This window comes from Culex pipiens, chromosome 3, assembly GCF_016801865.2.
Source record: "Culex pipiens pallens isolate TS chromosome 3, TS_CPP_V2, whole genome shotgun sequence".
Lineage (NCBI taxonomy): Eukaryota > Metazoa > Arthropoda > Insecta > Diptera > Culicidae > Culex > Culex pipiens.
Window position 1 is genome coordinate 32,636,385 of NC_068939.1, and position 20,168 is coordinate 32,656,552.

At 41.4% G+C, this 20,168-nt stretch overlaps 4 protein-coding genes and 1 long non-coding RNA gene across 5 annotated transcripts in view; 2 read left to right on the forward strand and 3 right to left on the reverse strand.

The window, feature by feature from the left end:
- The first annotated feature begins 239 nt into the window (after positions 1–239).
- LOC120430016 (cap-specific mRNA (nucleoside-2'-O-)-methyltransferase 2) lies at positions 240–13,247 on the forward strand. The gene is made up of 2 exons (XM_039595114.2): positions 240–1,049; positions 11,670–13,247. Exons 1-2 carry the CDS (start codon positions 324–326, stop codon positions 13,068–13,070), a joined length of 2,127 nt encoding a protein of 708 aa, XP_039451048.1. The 5' UTR covers positions 240–323; the 3' UTR covers positions 13,071–13,247.
- LOC120430006 (uncharacterized) lies at positions 1,084–4,927 on the reverse strand. Its single transcript, XM_039595110.2, has 2 exons — positions 4,769–4,927; positions 1,084–4,708 (listed from the first exon to the last, which is right to left on the reverse strand). The coding sequence occupies exons 1-2, from the start codon at positions 4,831–4,833 to the stop codon at positions 1,123–1,125; spliced, it is 3,651 nt and encodes a 1,216-aa protein (XP_039451044.1). The 5' UTR covers positions 4,834–4,927; the 3' UTR covers positions 1,084–1,122.
- On the reverse strand, positions 6,801–7,801 carry LOC128093651 (uncharacterized). Its single transcript, XR_008212665.1, has 2 exons — positions 7,582–7,801; positions 6,801–7,521 (listed from the first exon to the last, which is right to left on the reverse strand). It is a non-coding gene; the product is annotated as an uncharacterized LOC128093651 (long non-coding RNA).
- Positions 13,189–20,168, forward strand: part of LOC120430158 (protein singed wings 2) — a 30,919-nt gene continuing 23,939 nt past the window's right edge. Inside the window, exon 1 of the mRNA XM_052711229.1 lies at positions 13,189–13,324. The gene's annotated coding sequence lies outside the window, so the exon portion shown is untranslated. The remainder of the gene's footprint in view (positions 13,325–20,168) is intronic.
- Positions 13,587–14,139, reverse strand: LOC120430024 (putative neurotoxin-A). The gene is made up of 2 exons (XM_039595121.2): positions 13,870–14,139; positions 13,587–13,799 (listed from the first exon to the last, which is right to left on the reverse strand). Exons 1-2 carry the CDS (start codon positions 13,967–13,969, stop codon positions 13,672–13,674), a joined length of 228 nt encoding a protein of 75 aa, XP_039451055.1. The 5' UTR covers positions 13,970–14,139; the 3' UTR covers positions 13,587–13,671.

The window sequence follows — 20,168 nt, forward strand, 5'->3', positions numbered from 1 at the left end:
TACTTGATACGTAATATTTATTTGAAAAGGTCATAAATAAACATAAAGAATCCTATAGCTTATAGGATCTTTTTATATATATATAAAAAAAAAACATATTTTTAAAAAACTTATGAACAAAATTAAATATAATAATTTTTGATTTAATTTTCTCGGTGTCCTATTTGTATTCACCACACCTTCGCTTCAGACTACTGTCAGGTCACCATTCACCTGTCATCACTTTCATGTTTGTAAATTATTGCCCGACAGCGAAACCAAAACCAGACCGAACTTTTGCATTTTACTTCATCAACCGACGGAACATCCGGCACAGTGTGACCATGCCGTCGCGCCACAACCGTCCCGGACGTTCCAATCGTTCGAGTCGTGATATGAACTGGAGCAAATTGGTCAGGGAGAAACCGCTGGGCTTCGGAAGAATGCTGCGAAAGGAAGCAGATTGGGCTGTGGAGCAGCAGTTCAAGAAAAAGTTTCAGTTCCGACGGCCGGTCGAACATCCACCGGGACTGCCTCCGCTCGAAAGTGTCTTTACCGTACCGGCGTATACCGTGGACCAGTTACAAAAGGACAAGTCCGACCTCAACGCGGTTAAGAACCGATTGAACGACTTCGAGATCGGCGAGTGGCATCAGCACACCCGGCGACGGTCGTCACTGTTTCCGATTCTACAGGAGCTGCGTCACCGGATCCGGGGGGAGTTCGTCACGCAAGCGTTCGCCAAGCTGTACGAATGTGTCGCCGCTTACGAGCTTGTTCCGGGGGACGCGGCCGAGTTCTATAGCGTGCACCTGTGCGAGGCCCCGGGGGCTTTCATAACGGGACTGAACCACTATCTACGGTTGACGCGTGGGGACATACGGTGGCAGTGGTTCGCCAATACGCTGAACCCGTACTATGAGGGAAATAGTATGGGAAACATGATCACGGACGATAGATTCATTTTGGAAACACTGGACCGGTGGTGCTTCGGAGAGGACTGTACCGGGGACATAATGAAGCGGGAAAACTTGGACGCGATCACGCGTCGAGCGAGCGAGTTTCCGATGGTGAGTAATCTTTAAAAATTTCTTTTGCTTGTCAGATTTTTGCAATAAGTTTTTTATTTAGTTTTTTTCTTTATCAATTTGATCCTTCTAAATATTCCAACAATTTCTCCTGGGCCGCTTCTTTTGCCAAATCAACAGGACTCTTGCCATCCGCATCCCTGACGTTCCATTCCAATCCTCCATAGCGCTCCAACAGCTGTACCACATTAATGTTGCCTCTTTCCGCGGCGTAATGCAGTGCCAACCTTCCCCTTCGGTCGGTCACATTCTGCCGAACGCCCACCTCCCGAAGCAAATACTCCACCTCGTGCAGGTGTAAGAATCCTTCGTAGATGATCTTTTCGTGCAGAACTGTGCGTCCCTCGTTGTTTCGAGCGTTCACGTCCATTCCGTAGCGTTCGACCAGATACCGGAACAGGTTCATCGCGTTACTTTCCAGATAGAAAGCGATCGTTTGCCCTTGGTTGTCCCGCGAATCGATGGCAATGTGGTACTCGGTCAGAAAGAGGTCCAGCAGGCGTTTGTTGCTTTGCTGGGCTGCGAGGTGGAGTACGCTTTGTCCGGTTTTGGCACAGATCTTGTACGCGTCTGCACCGGTTTCTAGCAGGATGTCAACAAATTGCGCTTTATGAGCACGAATCGCTTCCAGTAGTGGAGTTCGACCGGTAAACTTGCTCTCTAGATCTACGTTGTCGTATTGAGTCAGGAGAAATTTTAGAACTTCAACGTCCTCATGGTACTCGATGTAGTAGTGGAGCAAAACATCGCCGTCTTCGTTCTCCGTAAGAAAATTATATTCCAAAGAGCGTAATTCGTCTAGTCCTAGCTCAGAAAGATACTCAAATGTAATCGGGGGATCGTACTGACAGTGATCCTTAAGATATTGCCGAAGTTCAGAATTGTTTGGAGCATCCTGTATCTTTGAAAAGTCTGCGCCACGCTCTACCAGAAACTTTACTATCGGAAGATGCTCGTACCGCACTGCATTCACCAGCGCCGTACACCCGGTGCTATCCTCGATGTCCAACTGATCTTTGAATCCCTTTTCATACAAATACTCCACAATTGAGAGATTTCCCCACGCGATCGCGTTAATGAATCCGTATTGTCCACGCTCCGGATTCATGAAATCATGTCCTTCTTGTTCCACGCAGTAGCGAACCAGCTCGAGATTGTTTGAATTGCAAGCCCTAATGAACGCTGAATCTACGACGTCTTCCTCAAGTTCTGCATCGGACTCTGGCTCCCTTTGATCTTTCTGCAAACTCTTCAAATAAGTAGCTACCTCAACATCGCTCGCCTCTCCAAGCGCCGTTTGGCCGCTGTAGTCCTGTAGATCCGCGCTAAAGCTGAGCTTTTCCACCAAGAATCGACACACGGCGAGTGATCCGTTGTACGCGGCCATGTGAAGACCGGTGGAGCCCCACATGAAGCGGTACGGGGCTTCTCGCTCGTGGAGCTTCTGCTCGTGAGCGCGATTAAGAATACGAAATAGTAGATCACACTGCATGGTATCGCTGCAAACGCTTACGCTGTAGATGTTTCTCTGCGTTATCTGGTAATCCGGACGGTTTGTTAAGATCCAGTCGAGAAGGCGATGAAGGGCAGTGCTGATGCAAGACTCAACCACTTCTTCCAGTTGATCCGTGTGCATTGTGCGCAGTCGTAGGGTGGGAAAGTCATGCCGTGCGTTGTTCTGCAGCAGAAGATTGACAAACTTCCAGTCCTTGCGTTCGTCTGCCAGTTGTAGCGGAGTGTAGTCGGATAGTAGACAACGTTGCTCGTGCTGTAGACCGGCAGCGACGAGAGCTTCTTGAATGGCGAGGCAGTCGTGACTTGTGTGTAACGGATTCCGGTTTAGGTCGTCTAGCGATTCCTGGTACGAATCCAGCATGGTAAGTACCTGTTCCGTGTCCTTATTCAGCACGGCTGTGGCTATTTTGTCATGTCGGGATATTAGTTGGTCCAGAAAGCTGGTGACCCTGGGGTGTTCTCGGTAAAGTGTGAGATTGACAAGTTCTACGTGCTTTGAGAGATATCTAGCAGCCATATATTCAACAACAGTTGTGTACTTGCATTGTTGGAGAATCAGTAGAGCGGATTTCTTCTCCAGACAGAAACTGTAACATTCCCTCTCAAGATCTGCAAACTCTGTAAGCTGACTTTCGATGAAAAAATCCAACAAATCGGGGATATAAAAAGACTTTTTAGATTCATCAACTTGTTGCAGCATATCGGCTATCAATTTCAAGTTGAAAACATTCTTCGTGATGGGATATTCGACGCACGTTTCGTGAAACGCAAGCTGGACATTGCATGTTCGAGCGATCTTCAAAGTCTCTTCAATGAGTGCCGCACTCAACTCCGGTAGGAGTGTCTCCAAAAAATCCTCCTGCTGCATCTTGTCCAATTCGGGAAATTCGTGGGCTACGATTGGAAACTTGTCCTCAATTTGCTTCCGTAGTTTGTCCCTCGCAGCGATCCAAAATTTTACACTCGTTCCAAGATCACGTTCCACTTCCTCCAAAAACGTCACCAGCAAGTCTCCTACATGATTGGCATGGTCAATCAGCACCATAAGAGCACCCTTCTGTCGAGCCAACACTTCAACAACTTTACTCTCTAGCTGCGATTCCATCCGGAACAATTTTGCCAATTTTTGAACCGTTGACAACGATCCGTCGGCTAAAGCAGCTGCCAGAACTGTTCCGTCGATCAGCCGGACTAGCCCGAATGGTTGAGCTTTGCGAAACCCTTCCTTCAAACGCCTCAAAAATGTGCTCTTTCCAACGGTCTGATCAGCGTGAATCACGTTCAACCAATGCAGAGGAGGTGGGCGTTGATCGTATTCTTGAGTGTACGCACAGGTCAGATATTTGCGCAGGCTGCCCGTCCCACCGCCGGAACTTCGCTGCCAGTAGACAAGACCATAGTCGGGTCGATAGATGACCTCGTGCACCACCGGACACAATCGGCAAAGTTCGGCGTAACTTATGGTATCGCTTACCACGAAACTAGTCGTGGGTGTCAGATCCTTCAAGTCACGAATCGGTTCGACGTGAGTTATCAAGGCACCACCCTTATCTGCGTCGCGAATCAAGAACACTCCCAGGTTGAGCTTTTTGTACTTGATATCTTCGTAGAGATCCATCAGACTCATACCGTTCTTGACCACAGGGTCAACGGGATAATAATTCCGGAACGTCTCTCCAGGTCCTGCATCGTGGGTATCAAGCAACAGTTGCTGCACCGTCTTCGAGTTCAAACAAAGCTCGAAAACATTCGCACGCCCCAACTCGGAACTCAATCGGATTGCCTGTATCAGCGCAAGCAGCTCAGGCGGGTGCTCAGTCAAGTCGACACCAAATCCCTTCACTATCTCAACGTTTGCTTCGCTATCACACGTTGATTCATTGCCCAGAATAAGATATCGCTTAGCAAGCTCAGCGTCGAGTGGTTTATCGCCGGGAAAACTCCGCACGAGTCTATCGATGTCAGCTTCTCGAGAGGGCACGTGCCGGAAGTCCTCGATCGAGACTCTGTACTCTACTATGGTCAGTTCCGGCGAGCTGTCTTGCACAATGAGGACATACTTCTTCAGCTGCTCATCGATGGCTTGTCCCGAGAGAATGTGCAACCGCTTGGAGTGTTCAGCATATCTACAAAAACACCAGTTTGTGAGCATCGTAGTTCCTCCAACTAGGCAAACTTCAACGTACCTTCCGGCCAGCGACAGTAGGAACCTGTCCAGGGCGATTCCCATTTCGTCACACGTGAAATACATGGCTGTTTGTTGTACCTTCACACACCGGGAGCGCGAGCAAAATAATCAACTTTCTTTGGCTGTTGCTCTCGCTACACTGCGAGTATGACGCATCGACTTGAATTGTATCGTATACAAAGTTGAGAACCGTCGGTGATGACATTACCGGAGGTTTCAAAATTAAGAAACACAATACAATTATTTTTTTTAATAACATCCCAATTTCTTATGAATCAAAATATTTAATGTATATTATTATTAATAATTATATTATATTGTTATATTTTGTACAAACAATTTGTTTTACTCTGACGGTACTCTATGCCCTGCAATCGCTGGAAAAATCCTAGTGATATTTTTCTAATTTTCATGGGGAAAGCACAAGGGAATGAATTATGGGACCGCTCAAACAAAATTTGAAAATTGTCCAACTACCTAAATGTTTTTGCCCTCCTCACCTTACTGAGGAAAGGCTATAAAATCACTCGGAAAATGAACTTTTTAATTAGACCTCCTAGACCTACCTTCATTTGTACATATCGATTCAGAATCACCAGCTAAGCAAATGTCTGTGTGTTTGGCTGTATGTAGACATGTGTACAAAATCAATGTCACTGGAATATCTCGTCACAGGCTCAACCGATTTTGGCCGGAATGGTTTTATTCGATCCGTCTTAACGTCCCCTAAGTTGCTATTTAAATCCATGCAGTTTTATCATGTATTTAAAAAGTTATGTTAAAAAAAACTGTTTCATATTAAATTAAAATTATGGCAAAAAGGGTGGTTTTTTCATGAAACCCTCACATGTTATATATTTTTAGGAAGCATATGAGAAGACCTTTTAGGTGGAGTAAGAATTTTTAAGATCTGACTCATCTATCTTAAATTACAAGCAGTTTAAAAAATGATCTGAATTCACATAACCTCAACTGGTCGGGTCTGATCGCCACGAAAAAGCCGTGTAGAGGGATGCCATTTTCCTCAAAGGCCGTGTCTGTATAATCTTGACAAAAAGTCTGTAGGTAGTCTGTTTTATTAATCATCATTTATTTTTATTAGGACCTCTTAGGTGCTGCGAACGTTAGGGGAGATCCATAAACATGTGGACACTTTAGGGGGATTGAAATCACTATAAATGAGAGGAAGGCACCAACCACCTAAAGGTGGATTAAGTAACGTTTTTTCATGTAATTTTGCCCGCTGAATGCAGGCCAAGGATTGATACTTAAGAGCATGCAATGGCACTGATCTTATTGCGTGCTCTTTGGTTGACGTCCACGTAAGGAACATCCTGGAAGAAGCGCAACTAACTAGGGGAATTATGCCTATTTTCAGCCTATTTAGCGGCGACTCTTGATTTCTTTAAGAATTTCTCAGCTATTCTCAATTAAATCATCATGTTTTTATGTTTATTGAAAAGAGCAACTCTTCCTGAACATTTGAATATAAAATAATATGAACTTCAGTTATTTAATCTATTTTTAAAATCATTTTTAATTCACTTCATGAAATTTGTATATTCAGCCTAATCAACCCATTATAATCACTCCCAGATACCTATTCTAATCAACGCCTTTTAAGCACCACTACAAAGAAAATCTGCATGAAAGCCATAATCTCGAATTGCAAAGGGCCTGTGAAAACTGAGACAGTTTTAAAATTAGTTTTCAAAATGACCGTTATTTTGGAAATAATAAATGCTATATTTTTTCAAAATCAAGCAGCGTAATTTTAATAGAACTGCAATCTGGGGTAAATAGGGACAAAACTGACTAGATTTTATTGTAATTTAATACATATTACAAAAAGAGCATGAAAATATATCCAAATACTATAACAGCGAATATTCAGAAAATCAATTCAAAAGATCCATATCGAAGGATTCCGATCTTTTTGAACAGCTGAAATCGTACACAGCCGAAGCACTTAAAGAAAAAGACATAAAATCTAGTACTTTATTCGCAAACCCATTAAAAACAACATCAAGTCTGTTAAATCGTTTTACTTCTATGCGAAATTGTCCCACCAAGTTTTTTTTTTCGCGAAATCATCGGCTTTACGAAGTTGATTCTGATTCTGCTGGTGGTGTAGGTTCTGGGGCCGCCTCCGGGCGGGTTAGTCTCAAGGAACACCAGTTTCAATCCCGGTGCAGCAATGCACTTAGTTGCTGTTTCTGTTGGTGGCGTAGGATCCGGGACCGCCTCCGGGCGGGTTTTTCTCGAGGAACGTCTTGATTCACTCCGGTGCAACGAATGCACTCACGTTGCTGATTCTGCTGGTGGAGTATGCTGTTCCGGGGCCGCCTCCGGGCGGGTTAGTCTCGAGGAACGTCAGGTTCAACCCCGGTGCAGCGAATGCACGCATGTTGTTGGTTCTGCTGGTGGCGTAGGTTCTGGGGCCGCCTCCGGGCGGGTTGTTCTTGAGGAACGTCTTGTTCCCCTCCGGTGCAACGAATGCACTCACGTTGCTGATTCTGCTGGTGGAGTATGCTGTTCCGAGGCCGCCTCCAAGCGGATTGTTCTCGAGGAACGTCGCGTTCTCTTCCAAAGCGCCGATGTCGTCATGTGGGCCGGCAGTCACTGATTGTTTTTTGTTATTCCGGAGGTCAAGTGGTAGAGTTGCTTGGAATAAACAACGCCGATGAGGATTGTTGTCCTGGTTGCTTTCACAGCCCGGAATGGACAAATCCGGAGGGATTTCTTCGGGTTCTGAAACAAAAGATTTAAAAAATTTATTATTTGCTGCAAAATTACCTTTTTTTAACTCACCAGAAATAAAAAAAAACAACACGCCACGACAATTTTCACAATGTTGACACTGCTGAACTGTCAACCAATTTTACAAAGGGTCTAATCAGTTTTCAAGTTGAAAATGACGCATGAGTTGCCAGATTCGTGGCAAACTTGGGTTGCATGGGAGGAAAAGATTTAGGAGTCATAGAAAAACAAGAAAAATAATGTGTGCTCGTTTGGCAACACTGCAAATATGTTAGTGTTTGTGCCAGCTTGAAAGAATGCCGAAGTTTGATGAAAATATAATTGCAGCTGGTGTTTTTGAATATTTTTTAAAGTAAATTTTCTTACTAAAAACTAACATTTTCATGAAAAAAGATATTTCAGTGTAAATGTGGAAATGATTCTTTAGACGTTAGCGTCGAAAAAAGTTGTGAAGTGTGTTAGAATAAGTAAGAAATAATGAAAACAAAATGATGTGTTCCAAAAGACTGTGCTTAAGCGATCAAAAGTTATTTTCAAACCTGCCTAATCGATGCTTTCCAGACAAAGGAAAAATCGATCACAATCATGTTTTTCGCTAATTTTAGTTAAAATAGCTTACTTTTGGCTCTGAAACATTTACCAGACTGCGTGCTTACTCGTCTTTGATCGTTTGGTTGATATATTACAGTGAAAACACAATTTTTGAAGCTTTAATCGAGCAACAAACTCTCCATATGGCGAAGATAGGTGTTTGATTAGAATACATATATTTCCCCTACATCCGTAGTTCTGTTAGATTATTCGAAATATCTTAATCAGAACAGTACAGCTCTGGTTCCTTGCAAGTGTCCTATTTTCTTACCTCCACGTTGGCTTGGTTTAGTCATCATAATGACACGGATCGTAATTCTTTGACCACCGCAGGTCAGAATCGAGACGGCTAAAAGAAAGGGGCGCGACAATGTCGGAAAAGGAAGTAATTTGTGATTGTAGACGGTATTGTTTTGATTCGCAGTATGTTGAGTCAACTGCTGTGGATGTACTGAAACATCGCACAACGGGGTTTCTCTTCTCTTCATTCTCAGCTACCGTCTACCTCCAATTTTTAATAATTCTTTATATGTCCTATAAATTATCATAACTACAATCTAAGCTTGTTTTTGTTATCTCTTTTTATTAACTGTTGTCTAATTTTACATCTACTACATCCAGCTTATCATTTTTATTCTTTGAAATTCATTCTCATTCTCTTGTACTATCGATTCTTGATTTTTTATAAAATATATTCTCTTTTACTGTCTATTGTTTTCAATCTTCACCCATTTCTTCAAACAAGTGAGGTTCGAGCCCTTACTCAATTTATGGAATGGTTAAAGGATTAACACAAATATTACTATTGTACTTTTGGTAAACTTGTACAACATGCTTAAGACCAAAAATTGTAACAAAACACCGCGACAAAAGAAATAGCAGCATATAAACACGACTCAACACTACGCAAGATTTCAGGAAAAAACAATACACAGTAAAATAACAACTAGTTTTTGAATTCAAATTAAAAATAAAACAGTTTTTGCTTTAATGAAAATTGATACGCTCACTTTAAATGGTTAGGCGCTTATACTTACATCAAACCCAACACAATGTACCACCCCCGGAACGAGTTAAAATGCGTAACCGGAAAAGAAGGTGTGCATGCCTGGCACGAACACTCAAAGCGTGTTCTAGCGTGTTGCTCGTACTGACTCAGAGCATGGTTGAGATATAGGTGTAAGGGCAGTGCGTGTTCGTCGGGAACCTAGTGCATAAGATCGGTCAAGGCCCGTTCTTACACTGACAATTGCGAATTGCGAAGATATCTCGAGACTTAAAGAAAAATACAACTAGGATTTTCGGCGTTTTATATGTTACATCTCCTTTTTCAAATAGCGCTGGCGCTTTAAATTTGGACCGTGCTTTTCCGAGATATTTAAGTTTTCAATTTTTTTAAATCTTTATTACTTTACTTACGTTCAAATATCTGTGTTTTTTCTAAGCTAAAAGTTCCAAAAAAGTCACTTTTCTCCAAAACTTAATCGTGATTTGTAAAGTTGAAAAAAACTGATCCTTAAAATTTTCTCCAAATTTGGTCGTAGAAGGCGTAGATTGCGAGATAAAATGTTGGTGTATTCGACAAAGTTGCTGGGATTGACAAATCCCAACAACTTTCTAAAAGACAAAAAAAATCCCAAAAATATTCATGGAAAGTTAGATTGTTTTCAGATTTTGATGTCATTTATATGTACTTTTTGACGTTCCGAGAGCACGCAAAGTAAACAATAACAAACATGTTTTGTGTGGTTGATCATTCTGTGCATTGTCCTGAAGTTTGGTTGAATTTGGTTGCTGGAGTCCCGAGTTATAACTGAAAATGTTACTGTGTCAAACGCGTTCTGACCTGTAATGCCTTTGGCCAATTGTCGCACAAAATTTAAACTTCTTTCATATGAAATGTGACAAAATGCACGGAGTTTTTATTGAATATCTCCGGATTGAAATCAAATTTTTGGGATCTGTGAAGGTCAAAAGGTGAGACATAGTGAGCTGCACAAAATGGCGTTCTTAACTGAATTTGGCCCAAAATCGATATACGACAAGCTACTTTAACTGATTAGTGAACATTATTTACTATTTCAGTCAATTGCGGGCGGTGAGGCGACGCGGTTTCTTTGCTTTCTCGCTAGCAATGATAAAATCAGCCCTTCCTTTATCATCGTTGATCGGAAGGCACGCCACCGCGGTTGAGTTTGTCGAAATAGTTGTTACATAGCATCCTAAGTTTGTTTCTTTTTAATTTTTATTATTTCTAAATTCGTTGAAATCAATATTTTATTCTATTTTTGTAACTTTAGTAGTCGTTTAGTAAAGAGTCAATCGTCTTTTATATACTATTTTTAAATAGGCACCGTCATCTGGGCGAATCGGGACACATGGAGCGAATTGGGACAGCAGATTTTGATATTTTTGAGTGATTTTGGGTAGACCAGATTCGGAACAACAAAATGTGTGCCTTCAATTCTAAATGTGAAGCTTTAAAGTGCTCTTAACCCTCTAACGCCCATGGTTACTCCAGAGCACCACTTATTCAAAATTTAATTTTTCAGCATCCATGCATTTTTTAAACCTGGTTCAACTTGCATTAGTATATGTAGTATGTTTCAAAATTTCATCCAATTTGGTCGATCCAGTTTCAAGTAATGTAGAAAACGTAGAAAAATCTTGATTTCGCTCTGGACGGGAAGGGGTTAAACGCGCTGTCCCTGTTCAGACTGTAGTCCGGATTTGCCCCAGTTGAAGGCATTGATTAAATTTTGTAGAAACATACAGAAAAGTCCTTTCCGTATTACTACTGCTCGGTTGGCACGCGTTTTAAAACTTATCAAATGATTAATATTGTATCTTTCCGCAAAAGACTGCCCAATATTTTTTTAAAATTTCAACCGATAACACATTCCTCATGGTCGTATCACCCACCATAGTGAATCCTGACCTCATCAAGTATCTGACTAACATTGCTATCCACTTTCCCATGATCTTACTACTGGCCGTGGCCGGCGCCGTGATTGATCAGCATGATAGGGGCATTTGAGAGTTGCGAAGTGATGATTATTGGTTCTTACTTCCTTTTTTTCTGAAAAGTTCTGATCATAACCTACAACTAATTCTCATGTTTACTTATTCTGGACTGTAATGACTTTTTACTGAGTCAACAGTTGTAGTTGACCGAGCCACGTAGCCCAGTGGTAACGCTTCCGCCTCGTAAGCGGTAGATCGGGGTTCAAATCCCGGCTTGGACCAACACAACTGGTGATCTTTTCCCTTCTGGAATCGATTGCTTAGTAAAGGGAAGGTAGTGTATCGTCACAAACTGGACCTTATCACGACACCTTAGGGAGGCGACCTATGGAATGTTATCATTAACCCTAACATGTTAACATTAAGTTGAGAATGAAACTGCCACTGAATCCGCTTTGTAAATGCCAGCCCCGATACTCTTCAAGGGTGTTCCCCTCAGGAACTGGGAAAGATTTACTTTTACAACAGTTGTAGTATTACTTCGGTTCAGATTATTTAAACAATCCCTTGCTCTCCTTCAACAGGTAAACCTCGTCACCGCCGACGGCTCGATCGACTGTCTGGACGTGCCGGAATCGCAGGAAGAGCACGTGGCCCCGCTGCACCTAGCAGAAGCCGTAACGGCGCTGAAAATGCTCACCCGAGGCGGTTCGTTCATCCTGAAGATGTTCACCATGTTCGAGCATACGAGCGTCGATTTGCTGTACCTGCTGTACGTGTGCTTCGACGAGTTGAACGTGTTCAAGCCGTGCACCTCGAAGCCGGGCAATTCCGAGGTCTATGTGATTGCGAAGGGTTACCGCCGGCCGGACGGCATTGATGCCTATCTGGATCGGATGTTTGCAAATTTGAGCTCGACGAAGGCAATGTTCGATTTGGCAACGTTACCGGAGGATTTTGTGGAGCAGGTTCACCGGTGTGCGTACATGTTTTTGTGTTTTCAGCAGGATGTCATTGAGCACAATATTCATTACTATCGGAAGGTGGACAGTGAAGAAGAGCAAAAGTTAGAGTGGGTTAAAAGCCAAATGTGCAGGAAGTTCTTCGACGTGTACCGGATAAAGCCGATTCGTCCGTCGGAGGCAATCTTGAACGGGGTGGACATTGTGAACGGTTCGGTGAATATTAACCCACGAGATCACACCGGAACGTACAACGAACGCAGTACCAACAGTTCGTTGAGTGGTGATCTGAAGCGCAAACAGCTGCGGGACAAGCTGAAGAATCTCACACTGAACAAACCTCGTTTCAACCCTCGCTCCAAACTCAACGATCGTCCGTTTGGTCCGCGCAAAACGTGCCACGAGTTGATCTCGTTGAGCTGCGGAAAAACCATCGAAACTCTGTACAGCAGCAAGTTTGCGACGCTTTCGTACGTGAAATTTCTGAGCGAGGTCATCGACGCGGCTGCAACGTGGAATGTGCTGCCCAAGGACGAGCCACGACCGCCGCTCTTCACTTTGACCCGTGCCACGTACACTCTCAAGATCGACATTCAGATGTACGCCGCCCTTACCAGCTACAACCTGTACGAGAAAGAACTTTTCCGGGTCCTCCTCAAAAGCATCACGGAACTACCCCTGCAAGAGGGTATCGACCATCTTATCGTGGAAAACTGGCTGCCGTTGACGCAGTTTAGCGCGGGACTGGTATTTTTCCTCAAAACCTACGTATTTGACGGGGTCGAGTGTACTAGCGAGCCACCGATTCAGCTAAAGTTCTACGGGCTGAAAACTGACGGCATCGCCAGCTTGCAGCACTTGAACGAAGGCCTCCAGTCGGAGGACAGTCGAGAGTCGCCGGCGAAAACGGTGCTCGGAATCGTGCCCATCCGATTGCTGTTCGACGGTGGCTTCTACTACGCCCTGCTGAACTACAACAACAGACTGTGCCTGCAGTATTGCTCGGAGCTGCTTGGGAAGTGAGCCTGTTCGGTTTTGACATCACATCAAAGTGAGAGTGATTTTCACAAAGCATTTCGACTTTAAGCTTATCTTTAGAAAGAGGAAAAATGGTTACCTTAACATTAGAGTAACTCGCCTAAGTTTATTTATTTTTGTTTGTATGCTGAACTGAATAGATTCGTTGAATTCGACCAGAGATCCCACGCGTGTGAAAATTGTTCCGAAAATGTCCCTTCTTGAGTGCACGAGATATCAACAAGTCGCCACACCCAACGGTAAGTGAAGCTTTTCCTTTCAATCTAATGAAACAAACCGAAAACAATTTGCAAAACAAAACCAAGTCACTTCTTCTTATCTAGCCACTTTGTGTGGTTGTTGTTCATAGCAGGTATCGGACGTCGACAGATAAAATTCCGCAACCAAGAATGATCTTATCAGTTATTCTATGGCAGAGAATGATGTGATTTTTTGTTTTGATGTCGATTTTTCAAATAGTGGAATTGTACAAGTTCTTTCTTACTATAAAAAAGTTCTTGATTTTCATAAATAATTACTTTTTATTATGGTCTCCCACCAAAAAAAACATAAAAAATAAATATAATAAGTAATTTTTTCCACCCCCTCAAACGTAAGAACAAAAGCACCTTCCAATTTGACACTTTCCGCTGCGATAGCCACGTCCTTTGCACTGCGCGCTACAGTTGGGGTTTGTGCACGTGAGAGTTTGAACAAACTGTCGCTTCGATACATCTGTTCGACAAAAAGAAGGTATCAGCTCATTAATTTTACTCCAAAAATAATCCTTAATCAGTGCACATACTGATGGGGGCCACCTTTTCCGCCTCGGGAACATCCTCCGCTGCCCAGGCCAAGGTCAGCCCGAGCAAAACAACCAGAACGCAGCAGTAAACGTACTTCATCGTTCAAACTTCCAAATGATAATACTTTTAAAAAAATCTAGCAACTTGTACACCCGAACCTCACCACAAGAATTTTTTAATCAGACTAAAAGCAATTTTGTGCGCGCCTTTTCACTTATAGATTGATAACCGTCGTCGGCTTTCGTCCAGCAGAGACGGAGTCAATTTAAAGACGTGACGTGCAGCATTTAAAGAGAGAAGTTTCGTGGTGATGCGGTTATCGGAACTGGTCGTGAAGGAGTGGAGAATTTGTTGTTTACGAAAAAACACACCCATTTGAGGGTGAAAATTTCACTCATCAGGTGGAAAAAGCGATAAAAAGATTTCGAGCCAACTAAAAAGTATTTTTGATTGTAATTTTTACCTAACTCAAAAGCTTGTTGGCTAAATATTGAATGAGATGGTATGGAAGATAAGCCGTTCACAAACCTTATGAAAAATGACTAATAAAAGTGTCATTTCGACTAGTTTTCCCATTTTGTGTCAATATTCGAAAATCTGTAAATTTTGAAGGAAGTTCAATTCAAGTTCAAGGTCAATTTGGTGTCTTTGGCAAAGTTGTATTCAGCAAAGTTGACAAAGTTAACTATTCATAAAAAAAAAATAATTTCGCGGATTTTTTTGCCGATTTTTTTGATGATTTTTTTTTGCAAAAACTCAATTGCTTAAAATCGTAATTTTTTGATTTTCGAGTTTTTTTTCCTATATGTTTTAGTGAACCAAAACCCGCTAGTTTTGAGCCATATGGTCAAAAATGTTGCCGCCGAGTTATGACATTTTGAAAAATAGTGATTTTTAGAAAAAAAATCGTACATTTTCCATACAATTTTTTGGCCTCCTTTTTTGTATAATATTGTTTAGGCCGATGCAAATATTTAAAAAAGTTTTTGTCCCTCGGCCCTGGCCGAGGTCAAGGGGGGGGGGGGCAAAAAAATAAAAAAATATAAAAATTTAAATAACAAGCCATAGTCTTCACATTTAAATGAAAAAAGTGTTTTAAAAGGCATTTTACACTAGTTCAGTTGTTTTGCAATCATTAGTTTTCAAAAAATCTAAGATCTGACAAAAACAAAAATTGTATCGAAAAAAAAGATTTTGCATCGAAAATTTTCAAAAAATCTTAAGATTTTTTAATAAACCCAAACATGCTAAAAATGATTTTAAACGCAGAAGAATGTGTTTTAATTTGATTTCAGCTGGTTGCACTTGAATTTTAATTGAAATTTTGAAGTTTATTGTAAAAATATTTTTTTTGCCCCCTGATTTTTCGAGCCAATTTTGAAGGGGGGGCCAGCCTTATATTTATAATAATATAATATAATATTATGTAAATTTGAATTTGGGAGGGATTGGCTCTGCAAAAAAAAAATGAATTTGCAATCGAAAAGTATTTTACAGATATTTTAATAAAATGCCTCGTTTACAAAATATAAGCCTCCAAAAGCTTGATTTCAGCGAAATGGTTTTATCCCTTATCCCTGAATCCCACTTTCCCGAATCCCATATCCCCGAAAATCTTTTTCCCGAAAATTCCACATCCCCGAAAATCATTTCCCGAACATTCCATTTACAAAAAAGTGTCGACGTGGTTTGTGGATGGTCCCCAAATGATAACTTAGATATAAACTAAATTGTTATTTTGGGATTTTTTTTTTTAAATAAAAGTATGACGTAAATATTAAATTTTCCTACGTGTTTTTTAAGATTAAAAAAAAACAAATAACCGTAGAAGTCCATTAATAAACCACGCGGACACTTTAAGAGTGCGGGGTATTGAGATCATCCACGTTCCATAAAAAAAAGATTTTTTTTAAGCGGCCATTTTCAGCAAAGGACAATTTTCGAAAACGGTATCTACTTGTTAAAGATAGAACAGCAACGATAGCTTTATGCGACGACTCGATGCGCAAGATTCAGTTTGTTCTAGATTTTGTTTAACTGAACTGATTTGTCTTTATCAATTTTGGCTGGATGAAGGCTTTGATTTTTTTTTTTTACGTCCAAATCGAGTTTTGCGACCAACCCTTTTAATCAAATCTAAATAGTTGATTATTGAATTACAAAATGCATTTTTTGAATATTTCATCACCGCCATTTTAGATTTAAAATTACTAAAGAAGTTTAGGGGATATACTTAAGCTCGACAGCTGATTTTGGTTGCCAAGGTCCCGAGTAACAATCAAAAATTTTGTGGTAGTCGGGCCTGAACGTGTTTCAAACACGTTCTGACCTGAAATTTCTTTGGCCAGTTGTCGCACTTACATCAATTTGAATATTCGGGTATGGCCGTTGCCCAGAACAGCGCGCGCGCCTTCTGACCGGGTTCGGGGAAACGGCCGTTCGGGGATATGGTCATTCGGGAAAATGATTTTCAGGGATGTGGAAAATTTGGGGAAGTGGCCAATTGGGAAAATGGTATTTAGGGGAAGTTGTCATTCGGGGATGTGGCCATTCGGGGAAATGGATTGTTCGGTGAAATGATTTTCGGGTAAATGGCATTTCGGGAAAGTGTCTTTTCGGAGATGTGGCATTCGGAGAAATGGCTCTTCGGGAATGTGTGTTTCGGGGAAATGTCATAGATTCTTGAAAGTTCAGAAAATTTGCTATAAAATTGTCTAAAAGATTGGAGTTTTTACCTTTGGTTACTGAGAACTTACGCTTAAAGAAAAAGAAACAGGTAAATTGAAGTTTTCTAAGTCTCTCAGAAAGTAGGTAAGGTCAGATTTTCATTGCTAAAAATGAAATATTCGTAAAATTTTCCAATTTTTTCGAATACAATATTTTTAAGTTTTCTGAATCAAGACTAACATTTTAAATGGGCGTAATATTGAATGTTTTTCTCAATAGAATTATTTGGCCCTTTTGAAACCTAAGTGTAGTAGGCCATGCTAACTACCAGCACTCCCAGCACAGTTCGTTCCCGGCCACCCAACACGCCGGACGGAATAAACAGTTTTCTCAGTAACAAACTGTCTTTCACTGTAGCCTAGCAACAGTTACAACATTTGGCGACGAGGAGAAGAAAATTTTCCTGGAACATTCTCGAAGTCAACTCAAGCCCCCCAGGAAAATGTCTGATGTGGATCTTCGGCAAGTTATCCTCAGGCTGGACGCGCTCCTTGCAAAGCAGAACCTGATGTTGGAGAGATTTCAAGTTTCGCCAAGTTCCGAATCTGCCAACAACGAGCCCCAGGAGGAAGCACACATCTCTGTGTCTAGCGCACCGGAGAACCACGCTACGGAAGAGTGCCACCGTGTGGCCAACCTCAAGCAGGTCGTGCAGACGGACCTGAAGCAGAAGAAGAAGCACATCCGCATCGCGCTCAACGGGACGACCGTACCGATGCAGCTAGATACTGCTTCCGACACGACGCTGTGTGCCATGAATCCGGATCAACACCACGAATCGCTTGGACGCTGCAAGACAGTTCTGCGTGCCAAGAATCTGGAAGCATCCTCGGAACGAGGCCGTCATCGATCCAGATCAACCCGTCGATCTGGCCGTCTCAAGTCCAACCTACGAAGATCCCCGCACGGAGCCCTCCGACAGTGTTCCCGGACCCGATCATCGTCCGTCGCCGGCATCGAGCGACTCCATCAAGCTTGCCAACACCAGTTCCTACGCCAACTACGTCCTACGTCCTCATCCTTGTTTGGCCCTGCGGACATTCCGGAAGCTCTCAACGAAGATCAAGCATCGCATCTCTCCCACGGCTGCAAGAGGTCTCAAAAATCTTGTCGAAGGAGGAAAAGCGGTCACAGATCATCCCACAAACATCGCCTGGTTGAAGAATCATCTCGAGCCGTCATACGTCAATCGCGGACCACACCTGGCTTGGCCGCCGCGAGACGATCGGAAACGGCTACAACCGGAAACTGGTCCACCGGTGAAGCAGTTCAGTAGAAGGAAGATTGGCCGTCCGCCAAATCTCCTAAAGGGGGAGATGTAGTAGGCCATGCTAACTATCAGCACTCCCAGCACAGTTCGTTCCCGGCCACCCAACACGCCGGACGGAAAAAACAGTTTTCTCAGTAACAAACTGTCTTTCACTGTAGCAACAGTTACAACACTAAGTCATGATTTTTAAAAATCTTAAAAGTGTTTGACCATGAAATCAAAACAACAATTTCCATGATAGCTTCTTGTAATTCCGTAGCGATGAATAGGCCTAATTAAAAAAAATAGTACTTTTTTAAACTCCGCTGTTACACTATCAAATTTTACTCTACTTCAGAAGAGACGAAACGACATACTTTTCAGTACAAAAAAAAAAAGAATTGAAAGGTAGAACATAGTTTTATTGATGCTTTTTCTTGTTTTTTTTCAGTAAAACTATTTAGCTCTTTGAAACGTAAGTCATAATTTTGGAAATCCTGAAAGTGGATGAGAAAATTCCAATCGGATTTACACTATTTTAAAAGAATAAAAAAGGTTCAAGAAAACATGTTAACCTGAACATGGCTTTACCTAGAAAACGGTGCACTCTATCTAAAAATCACAAAGGCATTTTTTTATGCTTTTTTCGGGTAAACCTTCAATGCTTTCCAATTAAGGCTAATTAAAAGCGTTTTCAACTGAAATCGAATGATAAATAACTCAATATGAAGTGAGCAATCAAGTTTCTATGAAAAGTTTTGCAAAATTAGTTGTTTAAAAAGTGAAAATCAGCAAATTGGATGGAGTTAGGAGCGATGAGCTTAACCTGCCAAACATACGAGAATTTCCCCTACTCAAAAAAGTTTTCTTGAATTGCAAAAAAAAAAATGTTGTGTGCGTAGCAAAAGTCGACTCTTTTAGCACTCATTGTATATGAGCCTTGTTGGCAGGCAAATAAGTAAGTAGTTTCAAAACGGAGTTGCAAAAAGTTCTTAATAAGCTTATGACACTAATTTCGATGCTGAAAAGTACAATTTTAAAGGATTTGAAAGAAATGTATGTAACCACGTGAACTCCTATTTGCAGATTGAATTGCATAGATTCAGGTTTAATTGTTAAATGTATTTTTTTCTGGGAAACTTCCGGTTGTTGCCTATCTACAGAACATTTGTGCTAGTCTATAAATTACCAATAAAACGTTCTCAAAAATGTGTCTAACAGTAAATTAAGTGTTTGTTTGCCCCTACGGGCACATGTATTTGCACGGCACTGGGAAAGTTAGCTTCACTTAAATGGGCTGTAATCAATTCATTGGATTGATGTAATGCACCAAATAAAGCAAAGCAGAAAATTTCAAAATCAAGTTGATTCATTCCACCCTTACGGTTTCTGTATGAAATACCTCAGTGAGGAAGGCAAAAAATAAAAAAATAAACAATTTTAGCTTGAAACCTTCATTCTAGGAATCATCTCTCCAGTCAAATATTAAATTTTATCCTCCAGTTTGCTTTACGTGTTCGGTCCATTTTACGACTGGATCAAAGGCGCAAAAACAGCGGCACAATTTTGGGTGCTAATGATTCAAAGTTGTTTTTCGTACAGCTTTATGGCACAGCCGGTCAGTTAGTTTCTGAGTATCGTTATTTATTAGTGAGGGGAGGGAGGTAAAAACTATTTAGTCAATTATTTTTCTTTCTACGGGTTGTTGAACTCTCTTTGTGGTTGAAAACTTGTGATACCAAGGCTCAAATTTTCACATCCACGCAATCAAGCACTCGATATGCATTGAACACAGAACAACATTTGATTTAATCCTTGGCCCCGTGGGGAAACATTGTGTTGTTCAAACTCACTCAAATTACAAATTCATCAGAGACTCATCAATGAACATGATTGCTGCTCTCTGCCAACATTGGTAAAACGGTGATTTTTATTAATTACGATATTATTTTAAATCGATGAAAATGTGAAATTCGTTTGAAATCAGCCTCCATTTGAAAAGCTAATCTTTTTCCAATACACAAAAAACGATATAGCAAGAATTTCCTGTCCATTGCTCTTGCCTGTTATCAGAATATCGTCAGCATCTTTACGTATCTTTTCCATCATCAACTGTGGAAGGTACCACGTGCCATTAGTCACTCAATTCCCGGTGGAAACAGAGAGCATTGTATATTGCGCGTAGAGCAAGAGCAATACACTTTTCTCTTGATATCTTTATTATGTCTTTATACTGAAATACAATTTCTCATTGTACAATTTGCAAACTAATGTTTGAAAACTTCAATTACATCATCTTTAAATTTGAAGGTGAATTTTTCT

Excerpts from the sequence above, each read along its gene's own strand:
- LOC120430016 (XM_039595114.2), top strand. The coding sequence starts at position 324 with ATGCCGTCGCGCCACAACCGTCCCGGACGTTCCAATCGTTCGAGTCGT. Across the intron at positions 1,050-11,669 it reads GAGCGAGCGAGTTTCCGATG|GTAAACCTCGTCACCGCCGA; the intron begins GTGAGTAATCTT and ends CTCCTTCAACAG.
- LOC120430006 (XM_039595110.2), bottom strand. The coding sequence starts at position 4,833 with ATGTATTTCACGTGTGACGAAATGGGAATCGCCCTGGACAGGTTCCTA. Across the intron at positions 4,709-4,768 it reads CTACTGTCGCTGGCCGGAAG|ATATGCTGAACACTCCAAGC; the intron begins GTACGTTGAAGT and ends GTGTTTTTGTAG.
- LOC120430024 (XM_039595121.2), bottom strand. The coding sequence starts at position 13,969 with ATGAAGTACGTTTACTGCTGCGTTCTGGTTGTTTTGCTCGGGCTGACC. Across the intron at positions 13,800-13,869 it reads GGAAAAGGTGGCCCCCATCA|ATGTATCGAAGCGACAGTTT; the intron begins GTATGTGCACTG and ends TTTGTCGAACAG.